The sequence below is a fragment of the Gossypium hirsutum genome, chromosome D11 (assembly GCF_007990345.1).
Source record: "Gossypium hirsutum isolate 1008001.06 chromosome D11, Gossypium_hirsutum_v2.1, whole genome shotgun sequence".
Taxonomy (NCBI): Eukaryota; Viridiplantae; Streptophyta; class Magnoliopsida; order Malvales; family Malvaceae; genus Gossypium; species Gossypium hirsutum.
Genome location: NC_053447.1, coordinates 3,060,227 through 3,081,294, shown reverse-complemented (window position 1 = coordinate 3,081,294; position 21,068 = coordinate 3,060,227). Strand labels below are relative to the sequence as shown.

The 21,068-nt window shown below is 33.6% G+C and overlaps 2 protein-coding genes across 12 annotated transcripts; one reads left to right on the top strand and one right to left on the bottom strand.

The window, feature by feature from the left end:
- Positions 1–1,500: 1,500 nt before the first annotated feature.
- Positions 1,501–6,323, bottom strand: LOC107912102 (D-aminoacyl-tRNA deacylase). Of its 4 annotated transcripts, none has more exons than XR_001688068.2 (10): positions 6,094–6,323; positions 5,822–6,002; positions 5,599–5,741; positions 5,018–5,081; positions 4,838–4,890; positions 3,921–3,976; positions 3,391–3,465; positions 2,640–2,828; positions 1,972–2,126; positions 1,501–1,824 (listed from the first exon to the last, which is right to left on the bottom strand). XR_001688068.2 is itself a non-coding variant. In XM_016840154.2 (9 exons), the coding sequence occupies exons 1-9, from the start codon at positions 6,193–6,195 to the stop codon at positions 1,698–1,700; spliced, it is 975 nt and encodes a 324-aa protein (XP_016695643.1). In that variant the 5' UTR covers positions 6,196–6,323; the 3' UTR covers positions 1,501–1,697. The 4 variants fall into 4 exon arrangements, 2 of the variants coding, with proteins under 2 accessions (XP_016695643.1, XP_016695644.1); XR_001688069.2 differs by having other exon boundaries at positions 1,501–1,809; XM_016840154.2 differs by lacking the exon at positions 1,972–2,126 and having other exon boundaries at positions 1,501–1,809.
- A 1,553-nt stretch (positions 6,324–7,876) lies between these two features.
- On the top strand, positions 7,877–17,865 carry LOC107912104 (uncharacterized ATP-dependent helicase YprA). Of its 8 annotated transcripts, none has more exons than XR_001688071.2 (27): positions 7,887–8,115; positions 8,190–8,885; positions 9,733–9,844; positions 9,947–10,044; positions 10,699–10,857; positions 11,277–11,345; positions 11,582–11,704; positions 11,782–11,931; positions 12,013–12,144; positions 12,260–12,339; positions 12,459–12,553; positions 12,633–12,700; positions 12,872–12,973; positions 13,070–13,128; positions 13,233–13,340; positions 13,444–13,519; positions 13,862–13,998; positions 14,084–14,243; positions 14,333–14,512; positions 14,597–14,713; positions 15,267–15,422; positions 15,809–15,976; positions 16,079–16,188; positions 16,350–16,558; positions 16,968–17,063; positions 17,321–17,383; positions 17,460–17,503. XR_001688071.2 is itself a non-coding variant. In XM_016840156.2 (27 exons), the coding sequence occupies exons 1-27, from the start codon at positions 7,963–7,965 to the stop codon at positions 17,520–17,522; spliced, it is 3,654 nt and encodes a 1,217-aa protein (XP_016695645.1). In that variant the 5' UTR covers positions 7,891–7,962; the 3' UTR covers positions 17,523–17,865. The 8 variants fall into 8 exon arrangements, 6 of the variants coding, with proteins under 6 accessions (XP_016695651.1, XP_016695650.1, XP_016695646.1 ...); XM_016840156.2 differs by having other exon boundaries at positions 7,891–8,115; positions 16,350–16,473; positions 17,460–17,865; XM_016840157.2 differs by lacking the exon at positions 14,597–14,713 and having other exon boundaries at positions 16,350–16,473; positions 17,460–17,865.
- The last annotated feature ends 3,203 nt before the right edge of the window (positions 17,866–21,068 follow it).

The following is a 21,068-nucleotide window of genomic DNA, read 5'->3' as shown; positions in this document are numbered from 1 at the left end:
ATGAAATACATGAACAACTAAGTTTTAAATTCGTTGGCGGTCTCCTCCTTCCGAGATGCTAAAATGTAATGTTGATGCTTCGAGATTGGATCGAGATAATATAGTAGAGCTTGTTGCTATTATCCGAGATAGTCACGGCCGTGAGATTAAATGCTTCTCTGGGTTTGAAAAAGCTTTTTTATATAGTCCTTGTTTAGTTGAAGTGTTTGCTATCAGGGAGGTTCTCTCATGGTTAAAATCATTGCAATTAGATGATCTGATTATTGAATCGGATAGTCAAGTACTTGTGATTATTGAAGGAGGATTGGGTCTTAGAGATTTGGAGAGCTGGAAGAAGGCAAGTATACTACAGCATATATGGCTTATCCTTACTCAAGCAGGCTCTTTGTGGATTGCTTGGGTTGAGGCATATGTGGTAAAAGGAGAGTCCTTGATGCAAATCCCAATGAAATCAAACAGAAGCTGGCATTGGAGGAAACTTTTGAAGGGATTTGGCACCTAGATATATTGATCAATCAGGAGGTTGGGATCTCTCTGGGCAGAATCAGATGGCTAGTAGGATCTGGTATGGGATAAGGGAAAGAAGTGAAGAGGTTCCATGGAGTAGGTTGCTTTGGTTCCCATTTTGTGATATCTTGACTAGCTATACAGGATCGACTTCCTATAAAAGCAAGGTTTATTCAGAGAGGGATGAATATTGATGGAAGATGCAAATTGTGCTTTGAGGAGCAAGAAACTAGGGACCATCTGTTTTTTGGTTGCAGGTTCTCTAAAGTAAATTGGGAAGGAATTTTGCAGCTCTGTCAATTGCAAGGCAAGCTGGAAATTGGCTGCATGAATTGATGTGGGCAATGAGGAGATTAAAAGGGAGGCATTAATAACTATTCTTTTGAAGCTTGGATGGAATGCTTGTATTTACTGGATCTGGAAGGAACGAAATAATAGACGTTTTACAGCAGTTCAAATGACAGAGGAAGAGGGGCTAAACAGAATTGAAGAGGTGAAATTTTGAGACTAATGGGTACTAATATTAGAAGAATCGATACTGTAAACAATAGATTATGTTTAGCTTGGGGTATACATGATATTAGAGGAAATTATTAGTCATTACTAGTTCATTTCACTGTTTCTATTATAGTACAGAGTTTCTTATGTAGCAAATTTCTGCTTTCTTTGGGTAGTAAAACCACAATGATCCAAATAACAAATGCTTTGTCACGTCTGTCAAATGATGTGTCAAAATTGGGATTGTTGATTAGTACTTGTGATGCTGAAGGATTAATTTCAACATTTTTCCTTCTGTTCGACTAGTCAAGATGCTAATTAGGCAACTCATTCTCTAACTTGAATGATCTTATTATATGCAAACCATTCAAAATGAGATGCTCCTTCCTCATTTATTGCTTATGAACTTGATATTGACAGTATTATAGATTCCATGAGCCAAGCCTGTTAGCTCAGATTTTAATAGTCCTATCTTTATTAATTTGATTTATGATATTTTGCATAGAACGATTTCCTTAAAAAAACTGTTTTACAGTTTTACTGATCAAATCAAAGGTTAACCATTAGATAATTCATTACCCAAATATCTTTCAGATCAGCCAATCAAGGTTTCTTCTGGTTTGCTCATCTCCTTGCGTTGATAGGTGAATGGATCATTTTAAAGATTCATTGACGATGGGCCCAAGATTGCCTTAGCATGGCCAGTGGCATGGATCGCGACTGAAAGTTAGCACCTCGAATGTTGGCCACATGGTGGTGGGTCCTTGACTCGCTCCTTTGCTTTCTGGCCGTTGGTCATTGAACCTTAAATTTGTAGCACTGATTTTAATTTACGCAATCGTTGAGTCAATTTTAGTTGCCAAATTGGGGTCACCCTTTATTTGGGGTTTTCAGAACTTGTGGGTTCAGCAATTATGAACTCAACTAAGTCACCTGAAATTAGTTAAAACCTCCATAGGAGATTACCTGGATGTAGTCGCCACACTTCCAATAATGTATAGTTACAAGAATAAGCCATAGACAGCAATTACCAAGGACAGAAGTCACTCGGTTTGCCAATCTTTATGTTCTGTTCAGTTAAGAACCTTATAATTGCATTTCTTTGCCACCCCTTAAAACTCCTGAATCCACCAAAATGTAGCAGTATTTAGTATATTTGTTCCCCAAGTTTTCTCCACATATTTGGTGGGACTTTAGAGGACCATATCCTCGTACCCGTTTCTGAATATGTGGGTAAACCTATACTAGAAGTTAAATTACATTTTGTTTATTCTATTAAAAAAATGAGTAAACTAATCCTTATATGTTGGATCAAAGAACAAATTGGCCCTTTTAAAAATTGCATCCATTTCTACTGTTAAAAACTGATTTCTGCACCTCAGCATGAGGTGCACATGGCAATCATGTGTCACTGTCTGACTATTTCGTCAGGCATGCCGGTTTTTAACAGTACAAATGGATGAAATTTTTAACAAAAAATACTAATTTTCTTTTTGATCTAATGTATAGGGAATAATTTGACCATTTTTTTTAGTAGAGGGTACAAAATGCAATCTGACTCGTAGTACATGGGCCTCTATGATTCTTTTACCTAACAAATATGAAAAGTCAGAGTAATATACAGATAAACTCACTTGTGATCTAGATGTGCTAGAACTTCTCCTCCAGGGAAAGCCAATTTGGTGGTCTCAAATGCAACTCTGATTGTTTCTCTCCAAGTTCCACCAACAACAGTTGAATTTGTTGGTGATTTTGCTTCTCTAGGATCTTCCATCAATAGAGAATACCCAGGCAGCATATGGCCTATCCAAACACCATCTTTCCTGAAAATTTTGAACCCGGAATAATTTACAGAGCTTTTCATTTAGGGGTCATGCTGAAAACACGAAACAGTTTCCGAAATGGGCTATATGAATTTTAACGGCAAGCGCTAGTTGACAACTATGTTGCTCTGATTGCTCAGTTTCTCTTCAGTACCAGTCGAGTATCTGCCACAAATTCGGACATGGGCATGGAGATATGATTCTCCAAATATATTAAAAAACTTATAATAAGTTGAGTAATACCCATATTGGACACGTATCTGTATCCAATACCCACCTATAAATGCAAGTAAAATAGGTGGTCAACACAGTAAACAGTAAAAATGAATACAACTTCAGAATGCCCAATAAAATCTAAATTAAAACTAGTGTTATAACTATGCTACTTAGACTCAAGTGGGAGAGTCAAACACAGGTGTTTCAACTTTTTCTAAGTTTTTTGAAATATATGGAGGATCATTGAAGGTCAGTAAGTCATTTCTACCTCAAAAAAAAAAAAAAGAAAAAAAGACCTGAATAACACAACATTAGGTGATACTAGAAAATTTGTGTAGTAACTTACCGAACAATATCCATATGCCTAGGTACGTAGTGACCACCGCCTATACCAAGAAGGATTTTGTTTCTATCATTGTCCCTGCATCATCATACTCTTTAATGAACAGCAGAAACAGCAAGTGAATTTCAGAGTATGTGGTTAATCGAAATTAAACTAATGCAAAATTTAGGTGGAATGACAACACTTTCCAATTTAGGTCCTTTTGTTTTCCTTCCCATAGAGATTTTCTTATTTCAGCCGGTCCAGCCCGACCCTAATTACAGTTTCAGTTTGTAACAAAATTATTAAAATATAATGGTAAAAGTATTATTTTAAATACTGATATGGGCTTCTGAGATAGCTTGAGCTTAAGGAAAAACAAAATCTAAATTGTCGCCTGACCTGACCTATAGATAGGTCTAAATACACAGTTCTCATAAAATAAAGAAAAAATTAGAAAAAAAAAAGGAAAAAGAAAAGATATCTTACAATGATGTCAACGCTATCAGATCATGCAAAGCAAATTACAAAATAAATGGCTAGCAGGAAAATACCTGCTCCAGTTTCCAACTGCAATTCTTTCTCCAAGACCCAGTCCTTCCCACACCAACTTCAAACGCCACATTATTAAAATTCAGTCCAAAATAAACAAAAATCTTTGGTTACTTGATGCTAAACCATCCCATGTGCATAAATCGAGCAAATTATCTATGTTATTTGGATTTCGATATGAGCATCGAATATGAGTATGTGTCTAAAGGTATGTTCATTTTCTTTTTGTAAGTTTTTTGATGTATTCGGAGGTTTTTGGAAGATCATATCCCTATATAAATTTCCATATGAATGCCGGATATGGGTGCTTCACGAAAAATGAAGAATTGGAGCAACATAGATGCTATTGTCAAAATAAAAATAAAAAGATAGCATTTCTCAAAGTTATATTAATGAAGTGAATTCAGAAGAGAAGCAAAGGTATAAAAACATACCTTATGGAATGACTGCAACATGCTGGATATAAAGGTCAAATGAAATTTCTTCTGGTAAGTTCAATTATGCATGCTCATGCATTTCATGATGGTGAGTATGAACAAGCTATGCTACTTCGACTCTTTCTTTTCTTAAAGTACTTGTGTCTTACACCCATATCCAATGTTTCTTCAAACATGAACATAGAGATATAACCCTCCAAATGCATAGAAAAGCTTAAAATGATTGAAAATACTTGTGTCGATCACATACCTATATCCGACACATATCCAAATCCGAGTAGTGAGTACTGACATGATCATATTGAAAAAAATAAAAAATGATAAGCATTGCAAATATGCTTATCAATAAGTACTGAGAAGTGAGAAAAGCAACATTTAGTTCTTACCGATAATTTAATCAAGTATTTTGCTTTTATAAAGTTAGTTGCATTACATTTTCTAATGCTTGATTGCAGTCAATTTGGTTCAACTTAGATACCCACCAGAGCAATGGCTTGTGCAGCATCCTGTCTCTTCCAATACTCTTCTGTACTACCTAAGAGAAATCATAAATCCGAATTTCAAAACCACTTCTGTTTGAATATGTATCAAACAAAAGTGTCAAACATGAGTACTTCAAGAAAAATGAAGAGCCAGAGTAACATAAGTTAACAAGGTTTTACCAATTTCCACGAACATGGTTGGCGAATTGATTTCAGGACCATGATGAGTAGCCTCCAATGTGACCTACAACATGATCAAACAACATCAAAAAGGAAAAGGAAAAAAAAAAAACTTGTGCAATTCACACCACCTATAAGTAATTCAGAAGTCTCAACATTTGTAATTATCCAAGTCCATCAGTGGACTAAACAACAATAAAAACTTTTAAAAACTCTTAACTAGGAACTCTAATTTACTAAATTCGAAGCTTCGCCTATTCGGTTTATGAAATCACTTTTAGCAATAGGTCTAGATTTCAATCTTAGCATTTTCAACCATGTTCTTTATCCGAGACCAGCCATTTTTTTTCATTTTCCTGGTACAAAGAAGGTTGCAGTCAGAGAAACAGGAGAAGGGCTACAGATGCTAAGATTTGAAATCCAAGCTTGATAGATGCTACCGCTTAAACATGGTTTCATCAACCAACTAAAATAAGTTTCTGGTTCTTGCCGGCTTCATTTATACCATCATCATCATAAAGCCTTAATTTCCTAGAACAATGTAAGCAATTGTACAATAACAATGTATTGCGTTGAATTACCTCAAACTCAGGAACTAAATTATGTGAATTAGCGATGTTCTTCAATAGTCTAAACCACGGCCCAATCCGGGGGTTAGGTGGTGCAGCCCATCCCGGCTTTCCGCCAGCAATCAAAGCCTCGCCTTCACGAAGGTGCGGCGTGCCTAAAAAACACTTTTATAAGCTTAAGGAAATAAACACCATACTAACAGGGAAAAAAAATCAAGGGAAAAACAATGAAGACCTATGGGGTGAATCGTAAGGGCAGGTCTATTAGAGGAAGCGACATGTTTGCTGAGAAAGACGACGTCGTCGACAGTCTCGCCGGTGGCTTCCTCCCAACGCTTGTCCAGATGGTTCTCTACGACGAGTCGCTTGTCGAGCTTTATAAGCCTCACTTCCTTGTTCGTATAACTCGCAGCATCCTGAAGAGTGATATCGGGGACGAAATGCAAGACTAAAGAAGATAACCGAAAGGAGATTAGAGAAAAATGGAAGGCTGAAAATTGATTGAACCTGGAGAGAGGGGCCGGGGTGCCAGCCGGGCATAGCTAAGAGAGAAGAGGCCGGGCCGATGGAGGCCGGGTCAGCGCTTGTCGCCACAACCAGTGTCACCATGTCTTCGCCACTCGAGCCGTCAAGGTTTCTCAGCGCGCCGTTATTTTTTCCAGGACTGACCCGCCATAACAATATAATAAATAAATTAACCTTTTTAATTTTATTTTTTTTAAATTGTCAAATATTGAAAATTTTCAAACCCCAGCTCAATTCATGAATGATTTTTTAAGTGATAACCTATCATTTTTTTTAAAGAATTTTGAGTTAATACTTTTTCAAAATGTATTCTTTTTATTTATCTTATATTCGGTAAATTATAAGCAATACTTCAAATAAATTATTATTCAGTTTGTAACTTATGCACTTATTTTGAAGATTAAAAATTGTAAATAAATGTTATTATTTAATTTTTTATATAGCTAGTGTGTGAAAATTTGTAATGCAAGTGCATGTATTAAATCAAATAATAATGTGATAAAAATATATTTTCCTCACTATGATCAAATTTTAAGTTGGCAAGTACTAACTATTTAGTTCTTATGTGATACGAATCAATAAAATAAAATTTAATCATTTTAAGTGTGGCTTGAGTTTGAGTTGTGTTAATTACGTTGTTGTTAGGGCTTTACGTTAATTGAAGTTAATATTAATCGAGATCTTAACCTTAATTCTTATCTTCGAAACAATCAAATTTATCAAAATAATACAATTTGATGGCCACACAAACAAAATAAACAAGCATATGACTATATAAATAAGTAGTAATGATAGAAACAATTGAAAATAAATTAAATTAATTAACTAAAAAGTAAGATTGATCATTGTTGTAAGAAATATAGTTAGTTCATGTTAATGTTAAGTTGTGTGAAAACCACATTAGAAGAGATTCAAAATAAATTTCCATTAATAAAGAGTAAAATAATAATAATTTAAAGAGAAAATAGTTGTAAATTTTATACTGAGCACTCTAGATCTCTTTTATCTTTTTGTAAGCTTGAAGTTTTATTCGTGCAACAGAATTGTTCATTAACCTCCAAGTTAATTTAATACTATTTTCCTTCTTTTTTTTTCTATGAATCATGTATTCCCTTGCTTAGATGTAGAAATTACAAAGGACTAGACTATTTGCTATCAGAAGTTTTGAATTGAAGATCGTGCTTTATTATAAAGTATAAAGAGAAAAATAGTAAGTAAATCTAATTTAACTCTAAAAATATCAAAATCATATAAAATATAATTAATTCAAAAAATTATAAAATATAATAAAAACTAACATAATTACTAAAATTATTTTCTAAAATACTGTAAAAATTATACTAAAATAACTCCAAATAAAAAAAAAGTTATCAATCCTCATATGTATTAGATTTATAATTTAATGTATTACTGTCTATTAATAAATTGATCTCAAATTATATTTAATTCTTAGTCTGATAGTTAATTTTTTTTGTCAATAATAATACCTAAACTATTAAATAATAATTTAAGTTTATTTAACCAAAAAAAAAGATTTATTTGAAGAAGAAAACATTACCTTTTTTTCCCTTTAAAAACTTTCTCTATATTTACTTTTTCTTTGAAGAAAACATTGCCTCTTAACCCAACTCAATCTAGACCGAGGAGAAAATGTTGTTTTGGAACCGACTAAAGTCAGACCTAATCCGAACCGGGCCCAACCGGGGGATATTTGTGAAAAAGGAAACTAAAAGTCCCCGCCAAATTCCCTAAGCTACCCTTTGTCCCTGCCGGGATTATATCTAATTGTTTCAAATTGATAAAATTGAAAGCGTGCTGAACAGAACATCGTAGAAATTAATGTAAAAGTTCATGGCGGTGAAGGAAATCGAAGTCCGAACACTGAGTGGTGAATCCACCACCATTACCGTATCTCCAGAAACAACAATTAACGATCTCAAACATCTCTTGAAACTTTCTTTCGCTCCCGCCACTTCGTCTCCCAATTTCCACCTCTTTTTCAAGGTATGAAGTACGAACAAATCAACATTTCTTATTCCCACTGTATTAAGCTCAATCGTTTTTTTTTTTGTTTGCAGGGCACTAAATTGAACTTGCAATGCAAAGTGAGTAGCCTCGCCTTTCAGTCTGGTGAATTCTTTGTTTTGATTCCATTTACTAAGAAAAACAAGCCTCAAGTCGAAAACCCTAGCTTTTCTAACGACGCAAGCGCTGCCTCAAGCTTTGCGGATTCTACTTATTCTGATATGATGCAAGAATTCTCATATTTACGCGACAATTCGAGAAAGTTTAGTGAAGGTAATAATAACAATAGTAATGGTCATGGTGATGATGATGATGATTCCTTTAAGAGTAGAAGAATACAAGGAGGAAATATTGATAAGGATGAGAGAAATGAGGGGCATCCTTATGATTTATTGTGGAATGTATTGCGGTCTTCAGATAGGGATTTGTTCGAGGAGAAGAATTGTGAGAAGTTTGTCGAGGTTTTACAGTCCATGAATTGTTTGTCCAGTCCATATTCTGGGAAATGTATGCTGTTAAGTGAGGCCATATTCCGGACTAGTGATGATCATGCTTCTTGTTTGTGTCCTACTTGGTTGAGGGGACTTGTGGAGGCCTTTGCTTTATTAAGCATTTTGTGGGCGTTTCTTCAGCTGCAAACAGAGAGAATGACTACAAGTCGTTTGAAGCAAGTTCTGGGGCATTTAGAAAAATTTGGAGTTGGGATTTGTATGGAGGACATAGAGCATCTTTCTGTTCTTTGTCCTAAGGTTTGTTTCTCTCTTAGGTTATATAGACCACCTCTTAGTCAAGTTTCTAGCTGATACAAAGCCCATCCATCAATGTTCCTTGTTGGTGACTTAAGATTGAGATACTTTCATGCTAACTTTAGACATGTGTACTGGTTTCCACATGCTTTTCCATTTGGATTAAGTGGATAGGGTGACTTAAAAAGATGAAGTAGAAGGATTGTGCATGATAATTGCTGTATAACTATTGGAAACTTTTATCTAACTGTACATGTTGCATTTTGGGAGGGAATTTTCCCTCTGGCTAAAGTACCTGTGCTGTTAGCTACCAAACCTGGTAGTGCATGGATAGCTAAAGAATGCATACTCACATGTATGCAGCTGTGTAATCATGGATAAAATTGTTTATTGCTTATTATCTTTGAGGGGTCTTTGTATATGGATCCACTTTTGTGTCGTTAGGTATTCTTCCCTAGTATTCTTTTGATGATGCCTTGCATAATTTGTGTGGTTTAACTTTATGTTTGACTTCATTGTTCTTTTTGAAAAGTAAACAAGAAACGGGGGGCAAGTACTCATGAAATCTAATGAAATCTAATGTTAAGTCTCGGAAATTTTATCCTTGTTCTTCTTGTGTGCTTTATGTCACAATTCCTTTTCAACTTAGCTTTCTCTGGATGTTTGTGTGGCTGTACAATTTGTAGTCATATTTCACAATATTGAATTTCTTTAATTATATTGTCATCCCTTAACTTGCTGTGACAATGCTCTTGAAGCACGTTTGATTTTTATCTGTCAAATAGTGCTCGTTTAGAGCTTCTATTTCTTTCACATGCTGGAGTAAAGCATTTCATTGTGCTTATCTCAGGTGGTGTATTTTGTAAATAATGATATGGAGCCTAAAAATTTTAGCAATGCACTTGTTATCACCCATTCTTCAACAAAGGAGGCAGACAAGTTTGCCAGCAAGCTTGAAGCTGGTATTACTGAACATAAATACATCTTCCGTTTCTTTTGGTTAATTTTAGATAAGCTTCCAAGCTAGTAAAACATTTTGGACTGTTCAACCTGCTTGTTCACAGGTAAAACATGCAGGTCTCTTTCAAAGATTTTTAACTTAATGAAGAAATGGGAGAGTTCATTCAAAACTAGCTTGTGGGAGACTATCAAGTTGTTAATGGTAATATAAACCGCTTCCAATCCTGATTTTGTTTCTGTTTATCCAAAGCATATATAAATATTTCCTTTGTCGATATTCTAGTGGTTCTTAGGAAGCTTGAAATCTACGAGGACATGTTTATTAAATTGATTTGATGAGCTCTTTTTTCCCTCTCCTTACTTTCCTGTGTGGCAAGTATTAAATTTGTCAAGCCTTTCCACAATGTCTTTTGTTTCTATTGTAACTCCACCTAACATTAAAGGATGAGTCTGATCCATCATCCATCTATTCTCACAGTTGTTTCTGTAGCTTTCAAATGACAGATAATATGAATGACATGATTTTCTGTTTTGGGGCAAGTTGATTTTACATGTATGTATCCGTTGATTTTTTTTTTCTTTTTCAACCATAGCATTTTATGATTGAAAAGTTCACTGTTACCAAATAATATGCGCTTCAGGTTCATAACTAGCAAGGGACAATTTTCACTGTCAATATCCAATGGGGAAAGTATCATTTCTTTCCTCCGGATAATCTTGTAGCACTTTCATATTATTGATTCACCACTTCCAGTTTCTTGACTGCCCCTGCATTATGTTTTCAGCTGTAGGCATTTAACACACTTTTTCTTTTTCCTATTATGAATAACTGAATAATTATCTTTGTTTTGTGCAGTCTAAAAAGAATTATGAGAATCTGCTATCATTTTCCTTAGAGGATTTGCTTTTATTTGTAAAGAAAGGTGATTATGTTTTGGAAAGAAATGAAGCAAAACGGGCAAGGAGAAGCAGTTCCTCTGCTTCGAATTCTCATTCAGTCAAACGACGATGTCATGTATGTGCCAGTTCACACTCAGTACATGGTTATGGTGCTTTTTCAAGATCTAAATTTTATCTTTGCATAACAAAAAATGTGAAAAAGGAAAAAAAAAATGAAAATATAGATAATTTACCCTTGAGCTGAGTGAAATAGTATTTTCTTGCCATATTGGGGTTAAATTGTGTCAAATACTTAATTTACATATCAATAACCTTTATTCATGCTGTTTGGCTATCATAGTTTCTCTAGCTCATATGTTATGTAAGCATTAGAAGTTATTATTTGTTGGAGATCATGAATTCTTTACGATAGGCTTAGAACAACATTTGAAGGTCAGTTTTGGGCTGTCTTTGACCTTTCTGTTATTAATATTTTAAAACTGTTTTTGAAGTCTAAGGGACTTGTATCATCATAACACCCTCTTGATTTAGCAGGATACAAGTCAATTGCTACCATCAGAAATGGTTGAGCACCTCAGAAAGAGCATTGGATCAGATGGACAGGTTATCTTCTACACTCTGTTTGGGTTCTCGGAAAGAAATATTTCTCCGATTGAATTTCGTAGCCACTGGTAGGAAGGCTGCTGTGCGAATATAATGGGTTTATTTTCTCAAAAACAGCTTTGGGATCTTGTACATTCTTTTGCCTCAGTGTCAAATCGCCCTAACATGCTAGCATTTTTATTGTCTCTTATTTGAAAGAATTCTTCTAATTGTCTCTTTATTTATAACTGATGCAGATGGTGCATGTTGAAAAAATTGGTGCTAGGAAAGGTTCCTATGTGGAGATACCTAATGAACTCTCAGACAAGTCAAAATCTGCCCTTAAAAGCATTGGAATCAATAAACTTTACAGCCACCAGGTATGGATTGTTTCTACCACTGCTATCCTATTAAAGGTAAGATCTTGCATATGTCTGAGCCCTTGCTGCCTTTACAGGCAGAGTCAATAATGGCATCTCTTTCAGGGAAGAATGTTGTTGTAGCAACAATGACATCTAGTGGAAAATCTGTTTGTTATAATCTGCCAGTTTTGGAGGCATTGTCTCATAATTTGTCGTCATGTGCACTTTACTTGTTTCCCACAAAGGTTTGTTGCTACTAGGCTTTTCAATTTTATGAACACGGTCCATGGGCATTATCTCTATTGACAATTTTTTCTCCGATGCAGGCCTTAGCTCAAGATCAACTAAGAGCTTTGTTAACTTTGACAAATGGGTTTGATTGTGGCATAAATATTGGGGTATATGATGGTGATACTTCTCAGAAAGAAAGGACATGGCTTCGAGAAAATGCTAGATTGGTATATTAGCTAAAGTATCAGCTGTCTCAAATGTAGAGTTAGTCTTTTCCATCCCTTCCCCCCAGTTGTCATTTAGCTGTCTTTTATCTAAAGCCCTTGCCATTTTTGCATGCAGTTGATCACAAATCCCGATATGTTACACATGGCAATCCTGCCGTTACATAGACAATTTAGTCGAATATTATCAAATCTTAGGTGAGATTCATCAGAAAACATTCTTTACACTATATCTTGAGTCAAATTGTGGCCCGTTTAGATGTGATGTTCCTATTTATTACTTTTTCATCACCAAATTCTATCTTCTTGTCGTAAAGTTTTGTAGTGATTGATGAAGCTCATGCTTATAAGGGGGCATTTGGGTGCCATACTGCCCTTATACTAAGAAGACTTCGCAGGCTTTGCTCTCATGGTAATAAAAAAGAAATTTAGGGATTCCTACTTATATATATCCTCTTTTTTCCCTTGACTTGGTGAGGTCGATTTTGTAGTGTATGGAAGTGATCCATCTTTTGTTTTCTGTACGGCAACTTCTTCAAATCCTCGTGAGCACTGTATGGTAAGATTCTTAAAGACTAGTCTTTTCATTTGCTTTTATTTCTATTACTGCATGTTCCCGTTATGATGGTTCTTCTTTTGTATTTTGGTGCTTCTGATTAGGTTGGGCCAGCATGATCTACAACCTTTATATTTATTCACTGAATTGGAATATTTTTTTCTGATGCTTCAGGAACTTGCAAATTTGTCAACGTTGGAGCTGATTGAAAAAGATGGAAGTCCTTCTTCGGAAAAGTTTTTTGTTCTCTGGAATCCTGTTTTACCTTTGAGAACCGTGGGTCTTTTTGCTAATATTGTTGTCTTTTCTATTTTGCCATTGCTTTGCTTGGGTAGGTTATGATATATACCTACTAATACTGTTAAATTGCAGGAGCTAGATAAAAGTGAGTTTGGCATAGATGGTAGAAACGCTTCTGATAAGAGTTTGAGGTTTGATGATATAGTCTTCTCTCTTCCTTGAAAAGAATGATGTTTAAGGGTCATAAGTTGTTATTCATTTGCATATCATAATGATGTTTCACTTTCTTGCTCAGCCCAATCTCAGAAGTTTCCCATCTTTTTGCGGAAATGGTTCAGCATGGACTTCGATGTATTGCTTTTTGTAAATCCCGTAAACTTTGTGAGCTAGTTTTATGTTATACGTATGTCTCACTTCATGATTTGATCATATACTAGTTATTCTTCAAGCTGTTATCCTATGCAAGAAAATGGTGTATAACTGTATTCATATCATATACTATCCAGGCGTGAAATTCTTGAAGAGGTGGCTCCCCACCATGTCAATTCCATATGTGCCTATCGTGCTGGTTATGTTTCTGAGGTCAGTTTAATATTTGTGGTAATTATTGTCAATAAATTTTGACAATGATGTTGATGGCATGCCTAAGTTACACCCTTGCTTCTTTGAATTCAGTTTTTGTTTGCTATAAATTTTTCTCAACATGGATTCTTGTCTTAGGGCTAATATTGTTATCCTACTTAAGTCTTGACTTTTCTTTTTGGTTCATTAAATTTCGGTGAGAGTCAATAATTTATTTATGAAATAGTTTTCTAGTTTTCATAATTATCTTGTTTAGTGCAAATTTGCATTTGTTGGAAAACAGGAGTTAAAAACTGTGACCTATGATTCTCTTTATTTTAATATCTATTGACTATGGAGCAGGATAGGAGGAGGATAGAGAGTGAATTTTTTGGTGGAAAGCTTTGTGGTATTGCTGCAACAAATGCGCTTGAATTGGGAATTGATGTTGGACATATTGATGTTACTCTGCATCTAGGATTTCCTGGTAGTATTGCAAGGTATGGTGCAAATTCATCATCATTTGATTTGTACGAGTATTATTTTCATAATTTTTAATTGGGGGTGTTTCTCTTCTGAATTTAGCCTATGGCAACAGGCTGGTAGGTCTGGCAGAAGAGAAAGGTCGTCTCTTGCTGTGTATGTTGCATTTGAGGGGCCTCTTGATCAATATTTTATGAAATTCCCTCAGAAATTATTCTGTGGTCCAATTGAGTGTTGTCATATTGATGCTCAAAACCAGCAGGTATTTTGTTTTCAGCAATTGAGATATTAATTTATGTTAGAGGTTCCAACAAATGTGCAAATCAATGCTGAGGTGCTCTATTCATTCAGGTGCTTGAGCAGCATCTGGTTTGTGCAGCTCTTGAACATCCATTGAGTTTGCTTTACGATGAAAAATATTTTGGCTCTGGTCTGAGCAAAGCCATAAATGCTCTTAAAAATAGAGGATACTTGACTTCTAATCCTTCAAATGATTCTTTGTCTAAAATATGGAGTTATATGGGCCATGAGGTAAGACACTTATGTTTAGGTTTGATAGCTGGTTTACTTCTTACTTTTGATGACTAAATATTTTCTTACACCCTGTCCTTTCAGAAAAGGCCTTCACGTTCAATCAGTATACGAGCAATAGAGGCAGAGAGATATATAGTAATAGATAAACAATTGAATGAAACCCTAGAAGAGATTGAGGAAAGCAGGGCTTTCTTTCAGGTGTAATTTTTTGATGCATGACAAGTTCACACTTATTTATGGACTAAAATATTGAGAGATTTTATTTAAAATACTATATAAAAGAAAATATTTGTAGATTTGTTTTATTTATCCAATGCTTGGTAAAGTAGTAGCTTATGCATACAGAACTTATTCTGATTCTTCAGTAGCTTATGTTGATGATGAATGCAGCTATTGAGAATTGTTGTTAAAGAAGTTGGCCCCTCTTATTTCTCATTTCTTTCCTATCCCTAGGAATCCTCTATTTTCGGCCTTGTCCTTTGATTTGCCTTTCAAATCTCTTTTTCTTCCTCTATTTCTCTGTCAAATTTTATTTTCCTACCCTTTTCCATATCACTTCAGGCGTGCTTTTTCTCTTATTTAGAACTTAATTAAAAAAAAAAAGACTTATTCATTTCATCAGACCCTTGTGTATTCTCTTTCGTCATAGTTTATTGGTTGTTCCTAATTACTTCTACATGTATATACAGTGAATTTGTTCTTTCTTCACTCCTTTTGTTGAGTTTCTTTTATAATTGTTACTATGACACAGGTATATGAAGGTGCTGTTTACTTGCACCAAGGGAGGACCTATCTGGTGAAGGATTTGGATTTATCGAGAAAAATTGCTTATTGCGAAAAAGCTGTCATGGACTATTACACAAAGACTCGGGATTATACAGACATACATATTGTTGGTGGTAAAATTGTAAGTCAGACTTCTTTTTCTCAAATTTGTTGAGGTGCTCACACTTAAACTTTGTGTTTCTGATAAGATGTTTGAAGTTGGTATTGGCACCTCCTTAGTCCTTTCCTAGCCTCATAGTTTTTAAATATAAAAAATGGCTGTAGGACTAGGTGTACGAGAGAACTTTATTACCTGATTTGACTAACATTGAAATACACTAAAAACTAAATAGCAAAGAAAGGCAATCTTTAATGATTGAAGATAAGTTTCATATCGGACATAAAATTGAAATGAACTGAAACGATATATTTTGCTATCAGATGTCCTCTTTTTCACCTTCTCAACATAACTTTTGTTGGAACTGGTATGCGAAAGCTTCACCTGCCATTCATCTTGGTTTTCCTTAGGCCTATCCAGCCCGGGTCTCAAAAGATCAACTCCCAAAAACAACAGCTCAAGCAAATCCTTGCAGTGTAACAACTACTTGGTTTGGTTTCTGCCGAATACGTAGGGGGAGCAACCAAGTCTTGGACACTGTTGATCTTTCTCTGCCTAGATATTCATATGAATCACAGGTTCTTTTAGGATCAATATTAACCATTTTTTATTTCAATTTGATTTTTGATAATCGTTTGGTAACTAGTATGCCTTATTTATATCAATTCACATGCTTGCAGGCAGTTTGGATTAGTGTTCCACAATCCTTAAAAATAATAGTAGAGAAGAAGTACTCATTCCGTGCAGGTCTGCATGCTGCTTGTCATGCGGTTTTACATGTTGTACCATTGTAGGTATTTTATATGTAAGATCTTTTCAATATCTCAGCCTTTCATATAAAAATGTTGAGCTCTATTTAACCTTTTTGAGCCTTTCTTACCAATGAACATTAGACATTGGTGCTCTTTTTGATCTTTTTTTACTTTTTCTTTTAATAATTCCCTGTCGTAGATATATGAGATGCAATTTATCCGACTTGGCTCCAGAGTGTCCGAATCCTTATGATAGCCGTTTCTTTCCTGAGAGAATTCTATTGTATGATCAACATCCTGGAGGGACTGGTGTCTCGAAACAGGTAATGTAATGCTGGAGTCTTACTTGACAGTACTACTGGAAAGCTACGGATCTATATTTTTGCTTGAAGACTTTGAAGCATGCGAGTGAGTGTTACTTTGAATTGAAATTTGAAATAATTTCATTTTGTTCAAAATCTGCTAAAAGTGTTGGGTTATTAGAAACTTGATGAAAGATAAATCCTTTAACTTTATCTAAGGTACAGTGGCTTACAGTAAAGCAAGGGCCTCTTCACCTTCTGTCAATAGATTTTAGATCTGGTAGCCATTATAAAATATCACCTTATGGTATATGCTGCTTGCTGTTTGATGCAATTTTGAACTTAATCATCATAGATTAGTAAATAAGTGGAATAAGGCAATTGCATGTTTTCCATGGAATTGGAAGTTTTTATGCAAGTTTATGGATGCTTGGTTAGTTGAATCATTATCAAGAAAAATTCTACTTTGAGTCAATTTTTAATATGAAAAGTGAAAACATTCAAATATGCGACAGATCCAACCATATTTCACAGAGCTTTTGCATTCTGCTTTGGAACTTCTCACATGTTGCCACTGCTCATCAGACACAGGTTGCCCAAATTGTGTTCAGGTTTGCCTTAATTCTCAAGTAGTTTATTTATTTATTTGTGGTTCTCACCACCTATTTTATCCTGATTCTTTAGTTTTTCCTAAAGCACCTATGTCCGGCACTTGTGTCTGACATATATTCTAATATAGGTATGGAGGTTAAATCTACCAAATATATGGAAAACTTAAGTTAATCATACCCATATCTGGCACTCATCTTGAGTCTGGTAACATAGCAAACACACCACTCTAATAATTTATGTGTCTTGTTGATTTCAGAATCTGGCTTGTCAAGAGTATAATGAGCTAATAAACAAGGATGCAGCCATCATAATTATAAAGGTTATACTCTCTAAACCAATGGATTTAAACCTGCTGCTTTTAGGTAAGACTGACTACTGAACTCTTGTTTGTTCAGGGTGTTTTGGATGCAGAGAAAACATATTTTGAAGGGCACCCCGATTCAACACCCAGTTGTTGAGAACAGAAAACAAAAGATTCAACATTATAAGTAAGCAACATTGGCTGATTTTACATGTTGACTTGCATTGCTTGTTCCTACGATCTGCTAGATTTATGTTGCTCCAGCTTTTCTTTTAGTAAAAACCTATGCTTGACACGCATGGATGTGGATACCGTGATATGGTCTTCCAATGACCTTCTAAACACATGAAAATCTTGAACAATATTGCTAGATCTCCTTCACCTACGTATCCCATAGACTTCCAGTTAATTTTCTTTTGTACACCAGACATTTTTTGCTAACGTCATCTAATTACAGTAACACGTTTTTTGGGTTAATTAAATTTCATAATTCAAAGGAGTGCCGAAGTTTTGTTTCAGGTTCACGTTAGGACCTTGCAGTAGATACAATCCCGGTATTTGCGTCATTCTCATATAACGTTGAATTTATATAAATTGACATGTTATAATAATTATTTTGTATGAAGTTTGATATGTTCATCTTGTTCGTGTTTGGTTTTTTGTTATTTTTCTTTTTAGTGTTAGTATCGTAAAATAGTGTCATCTTTAAATGGGTGCCATCAACCTTGCTATCCCATCAGTTGAGTTGGTTTCATAGGCGATTTAGCAGGGAGTGGTGTAACTAAACTGGAGCTAGCTCTGGTTCATGCTTGGATTTGCTTGCTGAACCAACCGTGTTTAAGTTTAAACCAAAGTTCCCTTTAATTTATTAATCTCACCTCTTTTTTCAAAGCTCCAATATAATATAATATAATAATGCAAAGTTTTTCTTTATACAATATAATTTCGAAGTCACACAAGTAAATTTGTGGGTCGAACCTTGGTCTCAGGTTTACGTGAACTTTCTTTCTGCCAATAAGTCTACCGCTTGAGTTAAACAGTGCGAAGTCTATGGCAGTTTGTATTCTGTTTATTATTATTATTATTATTATTATGAAAGCTTATAAACAATATTAAAATAATATTTTTTTTATATTTTATTATTAAACTTATTTTTAATAAAAAATAATTTGGACGACTCTAATGAGAAAATTTACAGGATCAGCATTGAAATTGTCATTTTTGTAGCCTAAATCTATAACATATATATTAAAGTATTTTTTTCACAAGAAAAGTATTAATGGTTATTTTATAAATTACTATTGCAAATTTCAAAGATTGAGTTTTATTTTAAACTTTAAAGAATCAACGTCTATTGAAATTTGAGCTCTTTAATTTGATCCTCGGAGTTTAGTGAGGTGTCATGCAAATTATTTTAAAGTTCTTTTTATCAGTGTTAATTGAAAAAATAAATATAAAATGTGGTAAATTTTTAAACTTTTATGGATTAAGAAAAACAGTATCAAATATAAAATTTAAAAATAGAAGGCATGAACTGAGATTATGTCAGATAAAAAAACTAACCATAGTGTCTTACTCATCACATGCTTAGAAAATGAGAAAACATCATCCATATGCTTTTATATTTACTACCATTTTCTATTAGATTTCAGAGAATGTAATTACTAAATTGATAATGAAAATATTTTAATACCGAAAACTTCTGCAGGATTGAACCAAGTGCGGGCTTGGAATTTGGAATTATGTTTAATATATATATCATAAAAATATATATATGATATGAAGAGATAATACAAATAGGATATTGTGTCATAAATTATTATAGCATCAAATATTGAAATATTACATATAAATATAAAAATTTTAAAATGATAATAAAAAAAACAAGATGCAAACATAATAGAAATATATGAACAAGGCAATTTGTTTATGGTCGACAAATAGTTTGACCCATACAAGTAGATCTGACCATTTGTATATTTATATTGTTTAAAGTATTATATATTTAGATAAAATTTTGATGTATTAATACTTCATTTTTATAAGATTTTGGTACAATCATGTATCAACAAGTTGGGTTCAACTTTCCTTTTCCATACTATATTTTAATTGTTTTTATTTCTTTAATTACATTGGGTTTAAATTTATCACCTCTATATTCTAATTTCTAACTTATTGTAAGGTGATTGTTATTTGCACAAGATTAATTAAGTTAATAGAGCATGTGGCGCATTTAAAGAATTTATGATACCTAGGAAGCTCTTGTCGTAAATAAAAAAAATGACGGGTTCTGATTGGTGTTTAAAACAATAGAGAATCTTGATTTGGTGAATTTTTAAAAATGATCTAATTTTTAAAAAAAATTCAAGTTGATTAGAATGATATATTTTGCTACATAATTATTAAATAATTTTTTTAATTCCAAAAACTTTCCAGCAAATTTAATAGAATTTTTTTTAATAATGTTAATAATTAAATTTAAATTTTTAAATTAAAAAAGCATTCATCTCATGCTAATTTCTTGAGTTAAAAAGATACAAAAGAGGGAGAGGGCATTTCGTGAAAGAATATTTGTGCTAATTTCTTTTGTTACTTTGACTAGCCTTCCCATTGATCTAAGCTGTTTGTACTGGTTTGGGTATGAGTCTATATTTACTTTTTTGAATGTCAAATTGTAGAATGTCAGGTATTAATAAATTTATATAAAAATATAAAAAATAAAACAAAAAAATGTCCCTAGTTGATGCATGATGGTTTGTGATCCCAATTTAATTAGAGGTTAGTATAGTTTAGATAGCAAATGGGTTTTAATTTAAATTCAATGTTTGTTGAAAATAATTTAATAATCAATTGAGCCCTTAATCAAATTTAAGCAATCGATTAAGCCATTATCCTTTGACACCATTAACTTCATTATGTGGCATATTAAGATTATACCATGCGGCACATCAAGGTTGTGCCATGTGGCAAAATAAAATAATTTTTGTTATATTTGTTTAAAAAATTCCAAAGTATTAAAAATAGAAAAAAAATTTAAATAGACTTTTTTAAAATTATTAAAAGTGGTCCTCAATATCTTTAAGCTCATTGATAAGGTCTTCTCGATTATATACAACATTTTTTAACGACTCTGTTAACTTCACATTTGATTTAATCCTAGATTTAGACTCTTTTCCACTAAAATCTTCTTTTACATTATCATCATCCACTGTATTCTCAACTTGTAAACTTGATTATTTACTTTAAAACCATATTACCTAAAAACCTACCATCAAAAAATGGAGGAAATCAAAAGGCCATAAATAGAATTGGGTTTTTTTTTTAAGAAAAAAAAAACACACCATTTTTATTTCAACGTAAAGCAAATAAAATACCCAAGCTGGACTTCAAAAAGCGCTTTCGTGACCCCTACTTCGTGGCGGCAGCAACCAGCAGACCTTAAATAACAAAGCTTGAAGATCAAGTATATAGAGAGAGCGGAGAGTAGGTCCGAAAATTTTTATAAGAAGCTTTTTATAATTTTAAAAATTCTAAATTTTATTTTTAAATGATTTTTCTGTTATTTTTTTTATATTTTTAAAATTTTATAAATAAATATCATAAAATTATTTGATTTCCCCACGTGACACAACTTTGATGTGCCACGTGGTAAAGTTAACGGCAAATTAATAGGCAAAGACTTAAATAATTACTTAAATTAGAG

Excerpts from the sequence above, each read along its gene's own strand:
- LOC107912102 (XM_016840154.2), bottom strand. The coding sequence starts at position 6,195 with ATGGTGACACTGGTTGTGGCGACAAGCGCTGACCCGGCCTCCATCGGC. Across the intron at positions 5,082-5,598 it reads ATTTAGTTCCTGAGTTTGAG|GTCACATTGGAGGCTACTCA; the intron begins GTAATTCAACGC and ends ATCATGTTGTAG. Across the intron at positions 4,891-5,017 it reads AACCATGTTCGTGGAAATTG|GTAGTACAGAAGAGTATTGG; the intron begins GTAAAACCTTGT and ends GATTTCTCTTAG.
- LOC107912104 (XM_016840156.2), top strand. The coding sequence starts at position 7,963 with ATGGCGGTGAAGGAAATCGAAGTCCGAACACTGAGTGGTGAATCCACC. Across the intron at positions 14,513-14,596 it reads GGAGTTATATGGGCCATGAG|AAAAGGCCTTCACGTTCAAT; the intron begins GTAAGACACTTA and ends CTGTCCTTTCAG. Across the intron at positions 17,064-17,320 it reads GTTGCCCAAATTGTGTTCAG|AATCTGGCTTGTCAAGAGTA; the intron begins GTTTGCCTTAAT and ends TGTTGATTTCAG.